This window comes from Cygnus atratus, chromosome 5, assembly GCF_013377495.2.
Source record: "Cygnus atratus isolate AKBS03 ecotype Queensland, Australia chromosome 5, CAtr_DNAZoo_HiC_assembly, whole genome shotgun sequence".
NCBI lineage: Eukaryota > Metazoa > Chordata > Aves > Anseriformes > Anatidae > Cygnus > Cygnus atratus.
In genome coordinates this window covers 36730116-36752800 of record NC_066366.1, presented here as the reverse complement: position 1 = coordinate 36752800, position 22685 = coordinate 36730116, and the positions used below count along the sequence as shown (strand labels likewise).

Here is a 22685-nt window from a genome sequence, read left to right as displayed (position 1 = left end):
ACGCACCTACAAATACTCTTCCAGCAACTTTCCATGCAAGTCCTTCAGGTAGCTTGCAGTTGCTGTCATTTGATGGTGAAGGTGGCAGGATCCTGCTGTGAGTGCACGGCTTGGTGGAGAGGCTGCCCGTGAGGCTGCCTAAGATGTGGTTCCCGACAACTGCTGCAGTAAATAAGAGTTCAGCATAATGCAGCTGATACTAATTGGCACCCCCGTAGGTGGTCTCAGTAGTGGGGCCAAGATTAAATGTGGTGCAGAGAATGAATGAAGCTCTTCTCCCTAAGGGGAGTGCCTCTGACTGAGAGCTAAGGTGTGTTAGCTCGAAGTGCAGCTGCTGCACTGGGGCTGCAGATAAAGGATGTTCTTGTTCAGGGCTTTGGCACTGCTGAAATACACTTAACTATGCGAGGTGGAGAGAAGACCCTGCAATTACATTTGACTGCTCTAAAGGACTTTAAATCTGTTTTCGGTTCGTTGCTCCAAAAAGCACAACCAAGTTCAGTTAACACTTAATGTGCTTTTTAGCTCAAATCAATTATTTTCTACTATGCCAACAAAGCAGCTGAAAACAGATCATTTTGTGCCATTCCTAGACATTCCTTGACTAGTATTTGTCCTACAAGCAGTGAAGAGAGGCAAACTACCTGCAGATACTCAAACCTGCTAATGTGAAACACAGAGCAAGATCCTGTTGGCTTATATTTAACATGCAGAAACCATCATCGTTATGGGATGAAGGAAACAAAACACTTAATTGGAAGAGTTTGGTAAATATAGTAACAGTGAGACCACTCATGGTGCTTAAGCATATGAAGCCTGCCCAAGCAAGTAAACTGCACCTTTAATTAATGGTTTCACCCTTCTGGTTATTGAAATGGAATGACTCACTCATTTTAATCAGATGCCTCCTTCTGGGATCAAACTGTTCACGAAATCAAATCACCACATCCCTAAGGGTCTGTCTTTGCTGGGAAAAGGGTTCTTTTCAAGGGGCCTGTTGTGCAACCAGAGAGGTTGGGGCAGAATGCGGAAAATGCTTCTGACGTGCATTTTATTTGTAACTTCTGGATTTAGTGTTCCAACATAATTCCCCACACAAAATGAGTCCTAATGCATCTTATTTCTGTCTCATTATGAGGTCTTACTAGACAAAAGGCGCTGGAGTCCTTGATGTAGCACGGCAAGACTTTTCACACCTTGAGGTAGAAGGTGTCGGCTGTGACTACTTGTTCCAAGGCAAGAACAGTCTGTGCCGTACCTCTGCTAGGCTGAGGCATTTACAGTTAGTTACCTCCAGGTAAAGAAGTAATTTGTTTTGCCAGGGATTACGTAGCTTTAAAATGTCCTTCATGTGAATGTGGTCCTGGGAAGAGACCAAATTTAAGTGTCAGACTTGGCTCGTCAATGACTTCACTATTTTTACCTCGCTAGCTTTTGGGTGTGGAGGGAGCTCTTCATTTTGCATGGCACGAGAACTGCTGTCTGGGACCATCACTGTGGCTTCTACAGTGCCTTGCTTGCAAAAGGGGCTGGCAGGGGAAGAGGCTCCAGACCTCCAGCGGGTTGATGTTGGGCCATATCCAAGCGTTGGTGGAGTAGGTAGTTAGTTACCTGCGGCATCGGGCTGTCTGCACACAGCCCTGCTTTCTACTTGCCTGTGCTGGAGTCGTGAGAAGGCAGGCTTATGGCTGTTATTGAGGAAACCCAGAGCATCTGGCGTGGGTGTCTGGTTTTGGAAGGTGAGAGAAGTCCTCTCAGATGTACCCATCGCCACCCGTCTCCCTGAGTGTTGGCAAAGACAGTGATACCTGGCTCTCCGGGGCTCTCTTCGTGCTTGTTTTCCGGCCAAACCCTACCCCTTCCCCTCGCAGGAACTACCCAGCCTCCACCCCTCATCCTTGGGCAGCAAAATCCAGCTTTGCCCACGCTTTGCTCTGAGCCAGCTTTGAGTAAGTGCATCACGATTACTGAGAAGCAGCAACCCCAGTTGGTGCCAAACTTGCAGATCCTCCAAAGCCACTGCCGTGAGCAGAGACCTGACGTGCTGGGAGTGCGGTCCAGGTTACTACAGCAAACCCTCAACAGTTTCCTGCCCAGCTGAGTCTTTTGGAGTCTGAAGCATTGTAACCTCATAAAAGCTAGCAAGAGCTTGAAGTCATTCACAGATTATTTCACCACCTACGGTATTCTATGAAGTCAGACATGCTGTAACATATGATTAACGATGTGTTCAGTGGTGAGTCACCGGGTAGTCTAGCAAGCGCTGCTCACCTTCTAACCAGTCTGTATGTGGGAGTCCTTACCCAGCGACACACCCAAACCCAGCGTTTTAATAATTTACCACATTCTGAGCTCAGAAGAGCAGCTTATGGAATTATTTATTTTTTTTAAAAAAAAGGTATTAATTTACCACCCATTAGGGAACAAACCCCCACCATGAAGAAGAAATCAGGGGAGGGGGAACTCAGAAATGTCTTATTATTTTGTATGGTTGGTGTATCCAAGAATCTCGTACTCCAGGTATTGAGTAAGTGGAGACTTCCTCTCCACCTATGAAGGAAATGAAGAGTTGCCTAAGATCACAGATGTAAAGGTGTTTTGGTACTGCATGTGTACCATTTACTTCAAAGTTTAACCAGGAGTCAGCTGTATGCAGTGCAGTTTAAATAAACTTGGTGGAAATGTTTCCACTTCAAGGGGAAACAACAGGACAGGAACCCCACTTGAAGTGCCCTCAGTCTCATGTTTCCACCCAAGCTCTGCTGCTACACCTTTTTTAGCATCAGGAGGCCAGCTATATATCCCCAAGTAGGTGTCTAACAAGATATTCCTGGAAATGAGAAGCCTGTCCTGTAGATTGGCAAGAAAAAGTCTGGGAAAAATCCATGCTTGAGAGATGGGGGGATTGAGTCTTTGTGTTACATTAAACAGTCACTTGATAAGATGCATGAACTTTTCTTGGCTTGCAATGTAGAATTATCCTTTCCTGCCTGAGTGTCCCAAGCGCAGCATGAGAGTTATGGTTAATCTTATTCTCTGGAATAATTAAGGGTTGTAGGAAAAAAAAAAAAAAACTTTTTTTTTTTTTCCTATGGAATGAGCAAAGATGAGCCTGTCTGGTTTGTGAGATGGTAGTGGGAAATATGAATTTGATTCCTGTTGAGAGGAGGATATTGCACTTGCATCCCAGTGTGACCTGCTACCCTTTCTCTGATAAAAATCATAGTAAGATGCCTAGGGAAGGAGAATAGTGAGAAAAACTTGCATGGTACTTCACCGATTACTTTTCCAGCCTCCAACTATTTTCAGCTCAGGGGATTTCCTGACATGAATGAATGTGGTTTGTGACTCTTTAATAACCTTCAGTGGATTGTTCTTCCAACTACCCGTCCAGTCTCTCCCTGAGCCTGTTTAAATCTTTTCCTTCCACTACATCAGTAGCAACAAACTCCATTGACCTTCTATATGTGGTGGAAAGAATTGGGCCTTTTTCTGCATTTTGAACCAGGCTCCCAACAGATTCATCTGATACTTTCCAGTCCTTGTGCTGGGAGATACCACATCAGTCACTTCCTAAGCCCCTGCTCCATGGCCCTCACAAGTTTCTGGGCCATTATTACACATTCCTTGAATACCATCTCTGCAGAGTGAAGGCTCTCAATCTGCTTACTTGTCACTAGTGTGAAGTCCTGGCTGCACTCCTCTGAACTCTTCCTACTTCTAAGGTACCTATTTGAGAAGAGGGGAGAAGTGCTGTGTGCACCATTCAAAGTGCCAGTGAAGAAGGGATTTCTACAGTGATATAACGAGGTACTCTTCTCTGGCTCACTGTTTCTTTCACAGCAATCCTGAAACGTTTGATTAGTCAAGCGCTGAGCTGAGTTTTGTTAAATTGCCTATGGTAGTCCAAAGGTCTCACTCCTGAGCAGCACTAAGCACTTCAGAAACCATCATTTAATTCCTGGATTTAAGACCTGTTTTCCCTGTCTGCATCACTTGATGTTGTTTAAGCTGCGCTGACTTTCAGCTGCCATTTTATTGCCCAGCCCCTCAGTCCTGCAAGGGCCACATGCAGTTCCCCACTGACTGCTCTTTCCCCGAGTCCCCTGCATATACTCAGCAAACTTCCTTACCTCACTGCTGTTCCACATGGTTCACAGCTAGATCGAGCAACGCAAGTCCCAGCTGCACCGGTGGGTTGTGTCTGTTGTGAGAACTGACCATTTACACCTACTTGCTGATTCCTATCTTGACCTGCCTCAGCTCATCCAGTATTAGCCCTGCTGGGATTGAAGCCAGGTGTTGCAAGCCCCCATTCAATCAGTGCAACTCATCCCTGGTCTTTGTCTCGACTCCTTCATTTCTAGACATACAGGATGATACCACAGAGCAAGCAATGCCTTAGTCACCCAGCTGGCTATAGTCCCCTGTAGGGAGAAGCTGATTTCCCCCATTTTTTATAAATGAGTGTAAACGTGGAGGTGTTTGGTGCACAGAGGCAGTGGGACTGTGCAACAGGCAAAAGCAGCAATGGCACATACAAGTGCAAACTTTGACTTAGCCAAGCAAGTATTTTGAAACAGTGTATTTTACCAGAAAACAGCACACAAACGTAAATGACACCTGAAATTGATGGTGGATTATGGACTAAGCACGCAAATCCACCCACATCTTTTTCAGGCGTGACTGATATGCCTCTCCTGGCCGAGTTCCTCAGAAGGGCACCGCCTGGGATCCAGCAGCTGGTGGGCTGGTGCTGACAGAGGGCTCTGGCTGCTGGGAATTTGCCTCCTGCCCCAGGTATCCTGGGAGCTGGATGTCCCTTAAGGGACGTTAAGGCATAGGTAGCTCTGATGACTTTGGGGATGTGAACTTGTGGCTCCCATCCTGGTGTCCCCAGCACATGGCAGCTCCAACATCTCTGCCATTGCCTCTGTTTTCCTTTCCTGCCACTCAGTTTTTCCAGATGTGGCTGCTGCTGGAAGCGAGCAGTTGAATGAGCACTTGTTGGTGTCCTTGCCCTGTGAGGGGCTGTGCTGAGGGTGTGGACGTGAAGCTTCACCACCCTCTTGGCCTGCCGCAATAAGGTCAAGTTCACTGGAGTACAGAAGAGCCTCTTGCTCCCCGAAGAGCAGCAGCCTGCTTCTGCTGTTCATCTAAAAAACATGGGGGGGGGAGGGCATCCCGGTCATGGTTTCCAGTTGCGTCAGGGTCGTGAGCTCCCTCGCATTTCTGCTGATGCATGGGTGGATACAGTTATCCGCTCCCATTAGATGGTCTGTCTCTAGAGAAATCACAGGCTCCAAGTGAAAAATGGAAAAATTGTAACCAAGGAGTCCTGCTGAGGAGATGCAGTGAAATACAGGTGATCTGTCCCAGATTTGTCCTACCTCTTGCAAAGTACTGCTGTCTGCCTGACCACCAGGAACCACAAGAAAAAAAGGGCATCTTCCTCTGGCACATCCCTTGGGGGCTATGTTTGTTCCTGCTTGGGATGTAATGTTTCTTCAGCTAGCATCATTCTTTGCTCTTCACTTCATATGCTGTTCACTTCACATTCTGTTTTCACATGGGCATTTGCTTGAGCCGGAGGGCCCATGGGGGTAAGACTCATGCCGTGGTTATTCATGCCTCTGTATTACTGTACTGTGTGTCTCCCCGGGCTGTGCAAGTCAGGCTATCTCTGTACAGTTGCATGATGGTCCTGAGAAATATATGAAAGGTTTTGAGGCTCAGTATTTCTGATTGAAGGTTTTGTGTGTGTTTGTTTTTTAAGAAGTACAAACATGGTCTTCGGTGAAATTTTGTACTTGCTTTTTGGTCTTCAGGAGGAGACAAGATGGACAAGACCACTATAGGTCAAAGATGAAATACATCAAGCAAGCATTATCAAGACAGCAAAACAAAGTTCCTCAAGCTAACCCATCACTGAGTTACCATGAGTTATGAACTAAGCTTATGCATCTCTAAGTTAGCAGTGTTTCCCACTGATGGAGGGCTGGCCACTGCTCATTTTCTTGGGGATATAAAGCTGTTTACTGGAGAGCATGGTTTGGCATCACGGTTTTACCTGAGGGCATTTTTTTTTCCTTTCTTTTTTCCTTTTTTTTGTCTTTATTTTTTTTTTCAAACCACCAGCTGCTTTTCTTCCCTAGCTGCCCCTCTCGAAGGGTGTGAGTGGATGAGTGGAGAGTGTGGCCGGACTGCAATCAAAGAAATATTTTGAGAGCCCTTTCAGAGCTTGTTAAGGAATCTGGGCTGGCTATGAATGCAAGCTTTATGCAGCATTGTTTTGAAGTAAGAGTGAGTCACTAAAAAACAATCTGCACTCTCTCCATGTTCAACTTTGACTTTATTAAGAAAAAGAGAAAGAAAACAAACACAATCCCATTCACTGCAGAAATACACATTGATCCTTTAATCCTCAGGGAAGCGTCAGGAACTGCTTCCTCCTCGAAAGAATTGCTGTATTGACGCAACATTTAATTGTGCAATTACACATGCACATTTTCTCCTGAGCTTTGCATGCAGAGCAGGGCTCTGTGGCTGGAATGCTAATCAGAAAGTGATTGATGATATCTCACTGCACACACAGCCCCAGTGCAGCCTCCCAGCCAGCCAGCAGCAGCCCTTTGGTTTTGTTACAGCCAAAGGTACTTTCACCAAGAACTGCTGCACAGCTACTAGGAAATGCTCTGTGCATGTGTTCGTATGTATGTACATATATGAATGTATATATACCCATGCATACTTGTTTGCTTCCCAAGATCCTCATTGAATTTGATGATCTCTAAGGTTCCTTCCAACCCAAATCATTCTATGACTCTATTGTTGGCCATAAAGCCCACCAAGTTTTTCTGATGCTTCATGTGCGACTGTTTGGACTTCAGGGGCATGCAGTACTTGGTGAGAAAGCGTTAGCTGTGAAAAAGATGCACCTCTTTCCTGCTTGTTTCCCTCATCCTGTATTGCTGGAGTTGGGGATACTGAAATCAGCCTGCTATCTGGGTGATGCCCAATGAAATAAAAAGCATAGTGTGTGCTAGGATTTACAGCTATCTGGCTGTAAATGCAGAGGCTGGTTGAGCCTTAGATGGAAGAAATTCAGCCCTCTTCCAGCCAGCTTTGAATGCTAGTATTTTTGCTGGGTTTAATCTCTTTGCCATTATTTTATTATTAATGGTTTCATCATCAATTCTGCTTTCCCACCAGCATTAGGGATGGATTTTCCATATGGAAAATCCTATTTGTCATCCTATTTGTTATCAGTGACCACAAGCTAGAAAGTGAGTCTTGAAATAACAAGCGGGGCTGTCTCCCCCAGGGGTTTGTACAGTGTCTAGGGGTGCCCTTGATTCTCTTCCTTCTCTTTTGGGTCCCTCCCTCCAGGGATGTGTTTTTAATGTGTCCACCACACTGGCTTAAAGGCTTCAGGAAAATGATAAAATAAAATAACAAAAGCCTTTTTTTTTTTTTAATGTCGTTGAGCAGCATTTGGCTGATGTTATGAGCTCCTGGACTCCCAGTCCCTCTGTTCATGTTCTCATTGTATGTTTCTGAAAGCTTAAGTTAGGGCCAGTAGCGGCTGCTTCTGTTAGTGCAGCAAAAAATAGTCCTTTAATTTAATTGTTTTAGTTCTATCTGCATCCTTTCTTGTGCCTGTTGCTCAGAAAATCTGTTTCTGGTTTTAGCAGGATGCATGCTGGCTGGTGTGCTGGGACAAGAGGGAAGGCAGGAAGGGGAAGAGGATGGGGAGAAGTCCCACAGGAGCAACCTGCTTAATGTGTCTCATTTGTCTTACTAGCACCACTGCATCCCTTCCTGGCACATGCGCCTTCCTGATAAGCCAAATAAGCAGAAGAAAGAGCTGTTCCTCAGAGCTGCCATGGGGTGTGAGTCCTGCCCTGCCATCTTGCTGCTTGTGGGGCTCCTCCTCACCACCACCACCTCTGTCCCACCCAACCTGTGCAGGGTGCAGGCTGTGTTTTTTCCTAGTACAGGGAAGTATCAGCCTCTGGTCTAGATCCACCTAGAGTCTCTGTGTCTCTTGGTGCTGATAAAATCACAGGATATGGCACAGGAGGTGCCACCATGCGAGGCCAAGGCCTATGCCCAACTAGATTTTTCTTTAAAAAGCTCAGAAGAGGTCATGGCTTGAATAGCCCTGGAGGTTATTTTCCCTTCTGTCTTCCCCCGGGCTTCTGAGGCCCCTGAGAGGAGTAAAGGCAGAGTCTGACCCTGTTCCTGTTGGCAAAGAGGTGGCCAGGTGTCTATATTAATATAAAGACCAAATTTGACACTTTACTCCTTGAAATGCATAAGGAATGGACCCTTCCTCTCCAGAGCTTGTTGAAGGGGTGAAGCTTCCAAGTGAATAATTCACATGTTCTAACGGAAACATCAGAAAAAAAAAAAAAGGGGGGGGGGGGGAGAAAAAGAGAGCGAATGGCCTTCTGTGTTGATACAGCAGTTTTATGACCATTGGTTTCATTTTGTTTTTCTTAAGCAAGCAAACAAACAGTTGGTTTCCAGGACACGGGTGCATTATCTCCAATTCCAGAGTTTGTCCCTGCCACACAGGACCAGCCTAGCCTGAGGGTGTACCCTCATTACCATCAAGAAATGCTAATAATGCTTAATATGTGGAAAAACATGAAGCACTTACAGAAGGCTGTGGTCATGAAAAGGGATTTTCAGATGAGTTTGAATGCTTCAGGCTTTTCCAGGAAATGTGTTTTTGAGCTCTATATTTTACTGGATTCCCCTGAATTCAGAGTCCAGCTGTACAGAATTCCATAAATCCATGAAGGCAAGCCCAGGTTTTTCCAAATGTGTAGAATTTCAAGGTTCTCCTCTCCCTTTCAGAGCAATGAATTATCAGTTGTTTGCTTTCAGCGGAGTACATTAATTAATTACTGGTTTTATAGGGGGATCGTTCACTCATTGCTGGCACTTGCTGTGGTTCTTCTTGGATCTAAAGAGTAAAACATGTTTGTGTTGGCATCTAGGAGTCTGGAAAACCTCAGGAAAAAACAAGACTGGAAAAAGAAACGTTTTTTTCTGTCTAACAAAAATTTTTGTGATCTTTTTCCCCACAGAATGAAAGTTTGAAATACAGAAATAAAATTATAACTATATATATATATATATATAAAGCCAGCTGGAGCTGCTTCTTTTGAATGTTTTATCTCTTCTATTTTCTTAATAAAGATCCTTTATGTTGCAATGCAAACTACAAATTCCATACTGCTTGGATAAAAATTTGGGTCAAAAAAGTTGATTTCAGTAGTTTGTGAACTGTTTGGCAGATAATTTTAGATCAGAAAAAGGCAATCTGCTGCACTAAAAATAAAAAGTAACAATCCTATAAATGACTAATTTTGTGGTCCAGGGTAATTAGCGGAACAGCTTGGCAGATGGAATGCAGCAGGTCTAAATTACTGCGCTAAGTCCATTAGCAGGAAGATATTATCTAACTTTGTTGTTATTAATGATAATTAATTAATTAAAATATTCATCTGGGAGTTTTGCAGTTGCTATTAACAGGAATGCGTGTGTGTGTATATATATATATATATTTGCTCTTTGATGCTTTTCTCATTTGTTTGCATCCCAATCCTTGGCTATCTTGCTCTGGGACTTTAATAATAACCCCGTTACAGTCTAGAAATTACTCAGACCGCACCTCTGCTTAGCATGGAGGAAGCTTGAGGCTTTTACAATTAGTGCTGCTGGTTATTCCATGAAAAACATAGGCCGTGGTCTGACAAGGAAAGCAGCAGTAAAAAGCCAGGCAAGAAGCAGCCCTTTATGAGCAGGCACACAGGAAGCACTGCTTTGCATCTTGCAGGTCTCTTTGGAGTCCCATTTGATGAGGCGAGGGCACGTTCGTCTCCAAGTCTGCATGGGCTCGCATGACTCTAAAATGTTCTCTGATGAATCCAGGTGTTGCTTTGCTAAGATCCAACGTGCTTAAATTTTGATGCCCCAGAGAGAGCATGATGGTCAGGTCGTCTTGTCCCCTCCGTGACACCGGCCTTTGTCAGCCGGGGATTCCCACCCCAAATCTGCATCCTGCTGTAGGCTTTCAGCACACATTTCTCAAAGAATTCCCCTTTGACTAACAGGATTGTCATGATGGAGAAGACTTAATGAGCTGTTTTAGTGGATAATTGCTCTCGCTGTTAAACACAAACCATACTTTTTCCTTTGTTTTCAGCTCGAGTCTCCTGAGATTCAGTCTTCCAGCCCTGGACTTTGTTCCAGCTGTGTTTGCTGAAGTTAAAGCCCTTCAGAGTCTGAAGTCTTCCCACGTGCCCTTAAAGACTAGGAGGAGTCATTTCCCATTCTCGTGTTTTAAGAGGATAGTGATAATTTAGAACTTCTTATTAACTCTATTGACTTTTACTAGTTTGTGTTTGGGTTTTTTAGATAACTTACAATTCACTACAGTTAATAATTGTTGTTAACTGGGTCTACATGTAAGGATGTGGCCCCACATCTGTTAAAGATACGAAATTTGGGCCTCTGGTGTACAGTCAAAGTTTTGTCAATTGATCTGTTATAATTAGTGGCTCTTTTTCAGGTGGTGATGTACCTCTGGGGTTTTCGGATCTGATTGTACTCTGAGCTTTGTTCTACCATCCATAATCATCCTGAGTACTTGCTTCACTCCTTAACTTCATTTGATTTCACTGAGAAGTTTCAAGCAGTGAGATAATACTTTGATGAATGAAATTGGGGATTAGATGGGGATTAGATGGATCCGAAAAAGCATTTGCTCTCACTTTCCGTGGGAAGATTTCTAAGCTGCATTAAACCAAGAGGGGCTCTTTTCCCCTAATACTCATGAATTTGTATTATACCATGTAATTAACAAGATTAATATTAACATTAATATTTTGATGTCAGTCTTTAGGTGAAATGTCATACTGTGGTCATATCTAAGGCCCCCAGGAAAGCATGGGAGCTCTCTGATAGCCTTCTACATTGTAACTTCAAGGGGGTTGTTCCCCATCCAAGTAAAAGCAGACGTGCCCAAAACTTCACAGGATGGAGATACAACTGTCTTCTGTTTATGATAACTACCCACTTACCTGTATTTCTGTCTGTTTGCAGCATTTTTGCTCCTATATATATCGGGCTGGTGGGAAGTCTCGTCAACACCATGATAGCAATGGTTTGGATCCCTTCACCAGCTAAATCAAAGTCAGAACATGGTGAGGCAGAGCACAGTAAGTATTTAGTGCTTCTGATAAATAGCACGTAAGTAGGGACAGGGGACTGACTAGATGGCAGGACTGTGCTGAAGGATTTGGGGTTGCATTTATGGGCAAAAAGGTACACCTCTTTGCTCACAGGGACTCATCCTCTTCATGCCTGTGAGAAAGTACTTACCAAGAGATGAGCTCGAGTCAGATGAGAAGGATTTAGGAATGCTGAAGATGCAATCATCTAATTCATTTTGCATATGAACTGTCCAGAGTTTCAGCTCAGCTTTCCAGATCCCAAAGCTTTACCTCCAAATTCAGTTCTATACCAGAGTTAACTCTTGCACTGATGTTTACCCAGATGATACTACTCCAGTTAGGGTTTTCCCTCTGCATTCCCAGAAAGCATCACTCAGAAAGCCATTGCCTACACTGAGCAGAGCACTGTAACAAGCTACAAGTAATCACCCTGAGTTTCTTGTTCCCTGTGTTTAACCTGTATAAATATAATATTATCCAATATGTCATCTTCCGTAGGCACATCACAGTCTGGCAGCGTGTTCAGCATCAGAGAAATCCTACGCCTGATGAAGTTTCCGGGGGTAATGGAAATTTTCTTAGTCAAGGTCTTTTCTGGATTTCCCATAGGTAAATCTCACCCATTACCCATGGTTGTTGATGTATTTAAAATAAGAAGATATATGCTGTAGACCAGGTCTCAAGTTACTGAAACCACGACACGTGTGATCGCAGAGGAGTAAGGATTCGGCTCGTACCTCAGTGCTGCATATTTCCAGATGCTCTCAGCTACATAGGGTCAAAAACCTGGAATTAATGGAAAACAGACTGCTTGTCACAGGCCGCTTTTGTGACTTTTGGCAAATCACTTAATCACTCTGCCTAATCCCCTGGCTGTAAAGGGATGGTTTTCTCCTCTTGTCTGCCATTTCTATTTAGGCTGGAACCTCTTCAGAGCAGAGGCAGATCATCTGTACCCTGCCAGAAACACTGAGGTCTCTCCTGATTTTACCTAATGATTTTAAGAGGAGGGAATTATGCGTACCCTAACCTTTTCCCAGTAATTTAAAGATATTGCTGGGCAAGAAACTGTGGTCAGACAGGATGTTAATTTTCAGCTGTGTGCCAGGGAGCTGCTAGCTTTTTTTTTCCTTCCCTTGCACCTATGTGACAATCCTTGTTCTTCTCTTTGAATATTCTGTGCATTTTTCTCATGCCGTGTTCATAACCCACTGCTATCTCAAACATACCGCAGACCGGTCTGTTCCCCTGCTCCCTTTGAGTCAGTAGCAGTCTTGGCACGTTCCATTAAATTCTGATTTGTAAACTGTAAATTCAGTGTACAAATAGAAGTAGGTTTGGCCATGGAGAGTGGCTAAATCAGAAGGGGACAGCATTTCTGGGAATGACCAGGTTCCTCTGTTAGCCTTGCAAAGTCCGACTGGAGCTGCAGAATAACTTGCAAGGAACAAAAGGATTCCTGATTTTTTTTTCCTTTTCTTTTAGTGCATACTTGGCATTAGCAGAGACAAATAATGCTAATTGGTCCTATCCCCAGTGCTGGAGATGGAATAGTATCTCCATGGATTGGTGGCTTGCCCTAAGAGTGCATCTCTTAGGCTCTTATGAAACTAAGCTTTAAAACTGTGTTTAAATAGTGTTTATAAAATGACGGTGTTTCCCAGAACGAGATCGCCAAGTGATGTTTAAGAGGATATTCTTTTTCCAATTTTGGCTCATTTCTCAGCTCAAAGTAGTATTCTTTTCTCTGTTTAAAAACACTACACTGAGACCACATCCATTTGCAATCTGCACTGTAGTTTCCTGTGCACTGTCCTTTTTCCAACAGGCGGGCAAGATGCGCTTTGGTTTAGTCATCGCTGCTGAAATGCAAATGCCTCTGTGTTGTAGAAGACATTCTTTTCCTGTGCACAGCAAAAATACATACTAAAACACAATAAACATCTCCTGCCCCGACTGCAAGGGAACTCATAGGGAAACAGGATGGAAAGTGAAGTTGAGATTTAAGGCAGGACATGGGCCAAGTGTTACTAAGATGGGTAGGAGTGTTTCAGGGGAGCAGGAACAGGATCACTGGAGGCATTCTTGCTGCAAGCAGAGCACTACGGCCAGGAGTGATTAAAATCCTAGTGACTTTGCGGGTCTCTCTTCAGGCCACTGGCCATAGGGTTGCAGCCAAAAGGGGATTTGTCCATCACCTCCTCCTCGGCTGCTCGTGGCTGGAGGCTGAGCTCCTGTTGGTCTCATTCACCTTTCATCTCCCTGCTGCAACTGTATAATTAATTAGATCATTCAAATTACAGACCTTTCTCTATTTACTTTGTAAACAAGTTTGTGATATACACAGGAGAAAATCTTCTGTTCCATATGGATCTCATTGTTGTCCAAAATTAGCTTGTTTGAGAGAGAAAGAGCCTTCCCAAGAGGGCTGCAAGGTTGGGAACCTCCTCCCTGATTTGCATAAAAGCAGAGACCAGCTCTGTTCCTCCTCTGGGAGGAGAGCTGCCGAGGGATGGAGGGGCAGCAGGTCTTTCCAGCACGGCCAAGTTGCCTGCTCAGCTGACCTGGGAAAAGCAAGCATCATTTCCTTGCAGTAGATAAGAGACAGAAAGCCAAACATGTGGATAGAAATGTCAAACATACCTCTTGCTGCTCAGGGATCACCAGGGCTTTGAAAATACTGATAATTAGCTGCTTGTGTGAATCTTTGATTTTTGGGAAGCCTGCTTTCTTCTCACAAAGGCAACCCCTGCAGTCCCCCTGCTACCACCTTGCCATGTAAGTCCAGTATGCCCTCCCAGAGCCAGAGGCTGCATTTATAAATTCCCAGTCTTTATCTTTTATTTTTTTTATTTTTAAATGCGTTTCACACCCCCATATCTCCTTGGTGCTCTCCCTCACATTTATCAAGTTTCACAAGCCACTTACCTGCCTTCTGCTGCATGACCATCATTATTCATTGTTCTGGTGCAAGGTTTTCTAAGGAATTCACCCCTTGTTTAGCCCCGTCTTTCCCAAGAAGGTGAAGTTTCTGAGACCCCCTTCGTCACTGAAAGAAGGGAGGACAAGGAGGGGCTCCCTTGTCCGGGCAGTTGTAAGTAACCATGCAGGCATGGGCATGATACCTGTCTGAAGAAAGAGATGTTTGCATCTCCGTGCAATATGTAAGGCTAAAGAAGGAGAGCAGCTAGCCCCCTGCACAGAAAGAAATGAGCTTGTTTGGAGCAGAAAGATCCAAATCCACCTAAACTCAGCAAGGGACTTCAAAGGGGAGCTTAGCTGCAAGAGTGGGCGCATTGTACCAGGAAGAAGCGTCAGGTATGTGGGAAGGCCAAATCCCTCCTAGGTGGTACCACAGCAGGGCAGCTGCATGAAGGCAGTCGTGCCCGCCCCGAGCCGATCTCCCTGCGAGTAAAACCAAGTGTGGTTTTTCTTTCATTTCTTCACGTGTGTCTTTTATAAACATGTGCAACTCTGTTGTCTGTTTTGGATGCTGGGAGTAAATGCTGTGATTTGCATGTTACCTTAAACTGGCTGGGGCTGAGAGGCATTTCAAAGCAATTGAGTACTGACAGGCGCTCCCCACCGAGGGGTGTGGCAAAGCCATAAATCTTCACATGCACCCAGCACCTTCTCCAAACCTCTGAGGACCAACACCAGCCGGGCAGTAAGGGAGGAGGAGTTGTCCCCAGAAAGCTCTGGGGCTCAGGAAACTTTGTGGCAGGGCCTGGGGTGGGAGGGTGTTGGTTCCTCACGAGCTGGGGAGCTCAGAGTGAGGCCTTCCTTGATGAAGATGCACCACTGGTACCAGCAGTGCTGTGCTGTTGGACGCAGGGGAATTGGGCTGATTTGTTCAGGTGTGAGCCCTCCCATCCAAAAGCAGACCCTGGGGCAGGTCAGACCATGACACTGTGTAAGTGACTGTTTCCCCATCATCTCACCAGCATCCAAAGCCCTTGGTTTGAGTTTTCCAGTTGGGTGAATTTCACAGGAAAAGTGCGGTCCCTGTCTGAATGGGACCCATAAGGAAAACCCGTTGTGTTGTCCGCCGGTGATGGGTGGATGTGGTTGTGCTTTGGGTGAATGTGCTGCACGGCAGTCAGCAGTTTGGGACGGCTCTCCTCATGCTTCCAGGAAATGTGAGCAGGAGCCTTTCCGTGCTGCAGGGTACGTGACTCACCTTGCCAGGCCACAAGCCCTCATCCCAGCCCTCACCCGTTTCCTCCTGGCCTCTGCTTTCCTACCATGAAGGAGAAGACTTCAGCTCCCAACTTACTGAGTCTTTGCAGCTCGGAGGATCTTCCAAGGGCAGGGATGGACCCCTGGAGGTCACCTGCTTTTTCCTCCTCTCCCCATCAGCATCAGACAGTCAGATGGGGGGGACATTTACACAGAGAGAGTTCCAATTTCCTCCTGTCTTTGTCGCCCGAGGTACACAAGACGTTAGGGAGGCAGCAGTCTCACATCTTACACCAGTTCTTTAGCAGGCTCTGTCCCAATATTTTTAATTTCATGGCTCTGTGTGTATGGTGGAGTGTGCGTACACGTCTGTATTTGTATATGTTTGGCGGGGAAGGGAAATGCACCCTACTGCAATATTAGGTGAGATTGAGCAGGCATTTTCTGCTGTGCTCTCCAGAAATTGCCTTAACTGAAGAGCTGCCCCAGTGCCTACTGTTCCTGTCCATACATCCCTGACTATTTGTGGTGATGCCACTATTGTGCCGTGAGAGAGCTTCCATGTGCTGCTGAAATCACCGTTGGAGTGTGCAGCGAAACCTCCATGTTTGGTCTGATGTCACCAGGTTGTTTCCCAAGCAGCATTGCCAATGGTGGAAAGCTGAAGTTAGGCAAAAGGGAGGAGGAATCCAATCAGATTATTCTCTGGTTACAGTCTTGTCTGAACAAAGGTTTTCTTGCTGCCTTAATGGTTAGTCTGGCTTGGGTGATAAAAATATTTACCAGTTTATTATAAACAGCTGAATCTACAGCCTACGTAGTCACATTATTTAAAGATGAAAGTAAGCGGGATAAAAAGTGAACATTTAAAGACTAAATTGCTATACTGACTTTGAGTAGGATTCTGCTCATGTTTATATCCAGTCCCTGTAACCCCAGGGAGAGCTACTGACTCATGCTGGAGGTGACTGGGAGCAGGGGCTGGGCCATTACAGGCACTGGAGTTGTACTGATATATACTTTTCATTAACCCTCCCTCTAGGTTTGTTCCTGATTATGTTTTCCATCATCTCGATGGATTTCTTTGGCTTGGAAGCAGTGGAGTCTGGCTACCTGATGTCATATTTTGGTGTCCTTCAAATGGTAGGTGAAGTGGAAGCCCCCCTCTTGCCACACTAATGTCTTATGTGCACCTTGCTCCCTTTTTCACTCATGTTCTCCCAAATCCAGGCATGATACTGATGTGAAGAGCACAAATGCACTCCTAGCTCTGCTGGGTGTTACTTGACTTCAAAAAATAAAAATGTCTCCAGATTTATTCTATTTCTTGGAATGGAAAGAAAGCAAAGCGAGGAGCATCTTGATTTTTTTTTCTCTCTTGTCCCTTCCTGCGGGCTTGGAATTAGATGATCTTTAAGGTCCCTTCCAACCCATACCCTTCTGTGATTCTTGCAAATCTTTAAGCTGTGGAGCTAAAATTTCCAACAAGTGACATGTCATCCTGGTTTTTGTAACAAAACGTACATTGAAGTTAACGTGCCTTGATTATAAGGTTTTCAGTGGTGCAGGGTAGCTCGTTTACATTTGCTTAGTAGCACCCTGTGAATTTATGTAGGTAGATAGTCTTACTGGTATTTTCACAGATGCCTTCAGTGTAGAAGAAGGACTAGTTTCTGCTGTGTGGAAACAAGAACAGCAAGCTTACGCTTTCAATAAAATAAAATAAAATATAATAAAAATATATATGGGCAATGGAATGTGGTTGTGAGACTAATAAAATGGGCAAAATGGAAAAGTCAGCTGAATTAGACCATAGCAGGACCAAAAATAATGGTGCTGCATTATTTGGAGGAAGAGGTTAATAACTGTGCAGAAAGAGCAACAGATGGTTACAAGCCAGCCGGACGGTAGAGATGCAAGTTAAGCAATATCCTGAAGGAGGGTGGTCTTGTTATTAAAAAAAAAAAAAAAAAGAAACGCCTTCCTTTCCTGGACATTGCTGCAGAGTTCCTGTGGGATTTGGAGGAGCTTCCCATCTGTGAAATGGCAATTTTAGTTCCTTCCCTTGTGAGCTGGATCTGGCATAGTGTTGCCAGTCGCTTGGGCTCTGCCCTGTTCTCATAACGTGATAGAGCAGCCAGAGAGCATGGCTGTGCATCAGTGAGCAGAGTAAAATATCTGGATTTGAGGAGCTGGTGCCTTCACCGTGTGTGTTTTGGGAGGGTGGCATTTGACTTGCTGTGTCTCGGTCCCATGTGTTCAACACCTGCTGTCAGCTGGATGCACGCTTCCGTTCAGCTGTGTTGGAAAGGAAAACAGCTCTGCTGCTCCACAGCAAGGAAAGAGTGTGTGTGGCAAGTGGGGTGACCAGCAGCTGCTTGCCAAAGCACGTCTGACCCAAACTCCAGTGCTGATGGAGGCTTACTCTGCACTTCTCTTTGTGCACTGCCTCCTACAGCAGTACCTCCAGGATTGATTCAGGTTTAGGGGGGCCGAGTCGCCTTCTGATGTCCTCTTCCCTCTTTGAATGTAGAAGGACACACCAATAACTCTTAACATAGACGTGTCAGCTAAATCCCTAATATATGTCTACACGGAAATCAAATTTGGGATTGCAGCATGGAAATGGTTCTTGTTTCAAGCTGGCTGCTGTGGGTTACGATACCACCAAAGGTGAAAATGGTGCAGCCTGGGAAGGAGTGGCTTTGTGTTGCTCAACGGAGCTGGTACGGTGCTGCTTGGTGTGGGATATCTGTCTGTCTTCATGCTATTGTTTCCCAGGTTAGTTTGGCTGAAACTGCCGTAGGTAAGGTTACCTGCACTGCCATGCCAGTGCACCCTACGGTCCTGAGGGGTGTGGGACCTGCTGCCTTCACTCTGCTTCCTAGCAAATAACCAGATGGCAGCGCTAGCCAAGGCTCTGACCCTTCCCACAGTCTGGGTTTCATCCCAACCATACCCATTACCATGCTGGAATCCAGCAGTGGCCTCTGGGCTCAGGTGCAGTATCTGCTTTTCTAGGGAGGCTTTGCCTTGGGGCGTTTGGCACAGAAACTGGCTTTTGTCAGATGGGCAGCTTGCTTTCATCTATCCATGCAGTTTCTGTCTGTTTTGCTACACACGTTCAACAGCGCATGACTTCGGACAGCAGAAATGCAGGAGGAGGGAAGTGGTCGTAGTGTATGAAGGAACTTCTTTTCCTTGTGGTGCTGTGTTGGGGTTTGTAGTCCAAACACCAGAAAAAGAAAGAGAAAAATGCCTTTTTTTTTTTTTTTAAAGCACAAGACCTCTGAATCCTGATGGCAGCAAAGACATCTTACAAAGCACTGCCTGCTGCTTTGTTGCTTGTTCTTTCCACTTTGTAGCTGGCAGTTACCAGCTCCACTCTAGTTTTTACAGGACCAGATCCTCAGTTGGTCCAAATCAATGATGCTCTCAGCATCTGCCTTTAAAGCTACTGTAAGCCATGAGATTTGTGTCCTAACTCTCAAATCAGGACCCTGGCTGCAATGGCCCAAAGGTATCTCTTGTAGATAGTGGCTGAGTTAATACTTTACAACTGCTTTCTGTTGAGTTTCCTCCAGTGGAAGACGTGCACAGGGGATGTAACGTGTGCGAGCTCCATCCCGCTGAGCTCATGGGCCTTCATCATCCCTCAGCTGGCATTTCAGGCACGTCTGTTTCTGTTGTACAGTGAATTGATACTGCTGGAGATATAAATGCAGATTAAGGTGCAAGCAAATTCCACCAGTCTAGATGGGTGAATGGTGATTAATATCTGCTGACTGGCTTCCCCACGTCACTTGCTAAATTATAGCTTTATTCATAACGAATATAACGTCCTTTTCAATGAATTTCATCAGGCAGGTCCTCAGCTTTGATTTCTCATTCCTTAGTTTGCCTTTCTCTAAAATACTGTGGGGGTTTTCTCCCTGACTTGCTCTAAGCCCCCATGTTAGAGATCCCCCTCTCATTTGCATTCCTCCTGGGCCTGAAAATGGGCCACATTTAAGAACTTTTATAGGTGGGAGTGGACATCGTAGAACCAAAGGGGGAAATAAAAATCAAGCTGCATCCTGTTTACTCTAAACATCCTTGTAGACATTGAAAACAGTGCTCAGGGGTCTGTTCTGCAGGGCAGGAGGGCATGGCCGTGGTCTCCTGTACATGTACAGTACACACTGCATGTGCTAAGAGGTTTCAGGCGTGCACAGATTTTGGCGTTTTGACGTCAAGCAAGACCTTGTCCAACTGTTCCCCAAAAGTCATACACCAACAAATGGCATTGCCTGGTCTGCCGATTCCTGGCAAGTCCAGTAACATTATTGCAGTTTCTATTTTTTCTATAATTTTTTTCCATTTAATTTTCAAAGCTAACACAAAGGGATGTCACAGCCCCCTTTCCCAGCCTGGTAAGCAATACCAAGGCAATTCAAATACTGATGGTCTCTTCCTGCTTTCCTCTCCTGCCCCGAGGTTGTTATGCTCCAATTGCTTAACTTCATTTTTCAGCTTCTCAGCCTCATTTAACCTCCTGTGGTGAGAAGCAGCCACCACACTGTCAACATCTGTGCTTCTCATCATTCAAGTCAACTACAGAATGTGTAGAGAGGAGATTTGGAGTGGTTTTGAGTCAGTCAGATAAGCTTTGAGTCAGATAGGCAACTCAAGAACTTTGCCATGGACATCTCAAACACCTCTCTGCACAGAGGGATCAGTGCAGAAACGCCAACCCCACAGGAGGTGAGGGTTTTGTCACCTTTGCAGAGGATGTTAGTGAGCATCCCATCTCTGTGGGATGGTCAGGGAGACCTGAGTGGCCCGAAGTAATACATCTGCTGACATTGTTGTTGTAGAAGTACCGACAGGTGTACTTGTCCATGGGAAGGAGGCTTCCAGGCTCCTGGGATGAAGCACTAGGAGCTGGTGTAAATTTGTTGCTCCAGACGCTGCCCCTGCCCTGCTCTTCATCCTGGACAGGTCACCTTAGCTCTTCTCCAGCAGACTTGACACTAACATTCCCTTGTGAAGCACTCCGGCTTGCAAGGTTAAATAGCCTTGTGTGGGAAGTCCACTGGCTCCTTGCTGGATTGCATTTTCCAATAATATAATAGTTAAAGGGTAATTAAATATATATATATATTTATGCATTTATTTATGACTGCTAGGAAGAGATCATCAGCTGCACCTGCTTGCAGTTAGGCAAAGAGCATCATCTGATAGCAGAGGATACGGAGCAAGCACAGTGAGGGTGGGAAGGGGACAGACGGATGGAAAAATAGCAAGTAGAGGGTAATTCATGCAATGCAGGCTCCGCACCCTGACAGCGTGGGGCTGGCTGATGGGCTGGGGTGGTGCCAGAGCAAGTCCGGGAGGAGGAGTCTGATGGGAGATAACGAAATGAGGATGGGAAGGCAGAGAGCGGGAGGGGCACAAAACCTCACATCACAGAAATCCCCTTGCTTGTGATGTGTTTGAATCATTTTCATCTGATTGCTGGTGGGTATCCAGCGAGAGGTCTGGGAGCCCATCAGGGATGCTGTACCTCTTGTCCTCGGCACTGTGATTCCAGAGCCCTCACATCTCAGAGGCCACGTTAATGAAATTTCCCTCCTATTGAATGTCTAGGAGTGTGGAATGCCATTCATTCTCCCTCCAGAGGATAATTAATTTCATAATCATATGAAAATTAAAATAACTTAACTTTGCATAATGGGCAAAAGCAGGCCTAGGATCCAGCTCTTTTTGGAGTGGGGAGTGTGATAGCATGGAGGACTTCAGGCGTAGTATGTGCTTGGAAAATGCTGCCGGAGGATTAAGGCAGGGGAAATACCTGGAGTCCCTGGTTCGTATCTGAAGTCACATCTGATGCTTAGATTTCCAGACATGGGAGGGGGCAGGGGGAGCTCTCCTTAAGAACTTTTTCTCTGAAAACAAAGCAAAACACACAAAACAAAAACTCTGGGTGGGACAAAGGGGTAGGTATTTATTACCCTGAGGACCGAGAAATCATAAGACATCTGTTCTAGTTACTGCGTTTAGTTGGCATTGTTGTACAAACTCCACCTCTAGCTGTGCAGCTTCTGGAGGGACAAGTTCGTACTGAGTGATTCTGGAAAGATGAGAGAGATTCCTGGAGGAACGATTTACATTGCCTATCATCTTATCACCAGCCTGTCCCTCTTGCTTTTTTATTTCTCTGTGCAGCAAAAGGGATGATTAAAGAGCTGGGGATTTAATTGCAGCCAGGTTCGCCTAGGGGGAAAACCCACTTGGTGAGAGGACCTTGCAACAACAAACAGAAAGTTCTCCAGTTTCCTCGCTTTGAAGGATTTAAACCTGTGGCGGGGGGCGGAGGGGGGAAAGCCAACCAGTAGGCTGGAGTTTGCAAAACACACGCTCGTCTCTCCCCTGTGAGGCCAAGTGCTGCTTCAGCAGTTCAGTCCTTACCGTCAGCTCTCCTTGCGGCCCCAACACCCTCGTGCTCTTCTGCAAGACCTGAACAACTTCTCCAACGCTTTCTGGCATTGCCGAATCCATAAAACAACCTCCTTCCCCTCCCACCCAGACCAGTGCAGGGTTTTGCACTACCTTCAGCCTGTCAAGAAACGTCCAGCACTGTTTGATGCCCCAGCCTGTGTCTACCCCTGGTCCCAGCCCTTACGTGGGTTGTGCCTGCCTCCATGAGCTTCTCACGTCTTCTCCTTTCCAGGTGTTTGTGTAAATGGTTGTCTTGTTGCTGGGCTCTTTTTTCAGCGGGTGCTTGTGAAGGAGTTTGTAGGAACAGCCTCATGTCCAACGGCCACAGGTGGGCATGAAGGATCAGCCAGGTATCTGTATGACTTGGACTTTTTCCATGTCACTACTTGAGGATCCTGGTCTGGCTCCACAGCAGCTCCACACAGCAAGGAAACTGCTTTGCCATTAAAAAGTCAGCCAAAAAATAACACTTCAGACCTTTAAACAGCAGAAGCCTTTTCCATGCTGTAAGGGACTTGGGAGAGTTGGTGGTGAGGTCAACAAGATGTGTCACTGGCTCTCCCAAGCGAAGGGGAGCTCCAGCAGATACAGTAATAGTGGGGGTGGTTTTCTACATCATCATCTGAACTAGTGGAAGGAATCATGAGTACGAATCCAATGTAAGGACAAGGAGAGAGAGATTTGGCTGTTCTGCATTTATCAGGAGACTTATTTGCCTTGTAAGAAGGAGGGGGGAGGAAGTAGAAAAAGCAGTGTTGGTTTTTCCTGTGACATGTG

General features: G+C 45.5%; 1 protein-coding gene across 1 annotated transcript in view; it reads left to right on the top strand.

Moving 5' to 3' along the window:
• Window positions 1-22685, top strand: part of SLC22A18 (solute carrier family 22 member 18) — a 58177-nt gene that overhangs the window by 23753 nt on the left and 11739 nt on the right. The window contains exons 6-8 of the mRNA XM_050711130.1: window positions 11119-11238; window positions 11767-11858; window positions 16471-16571. Of these exons, the coding sequence (XP_050567087.1) occupies window positions 11119-11238; window positions 11767-11858; window positions 16471-16571 (313 nt within the window). The remainder of the gene's footprint in view (window positions 1-11118; window positions 11239-11766; window positions 11859-16470; window positions 16572-22685) is intronic.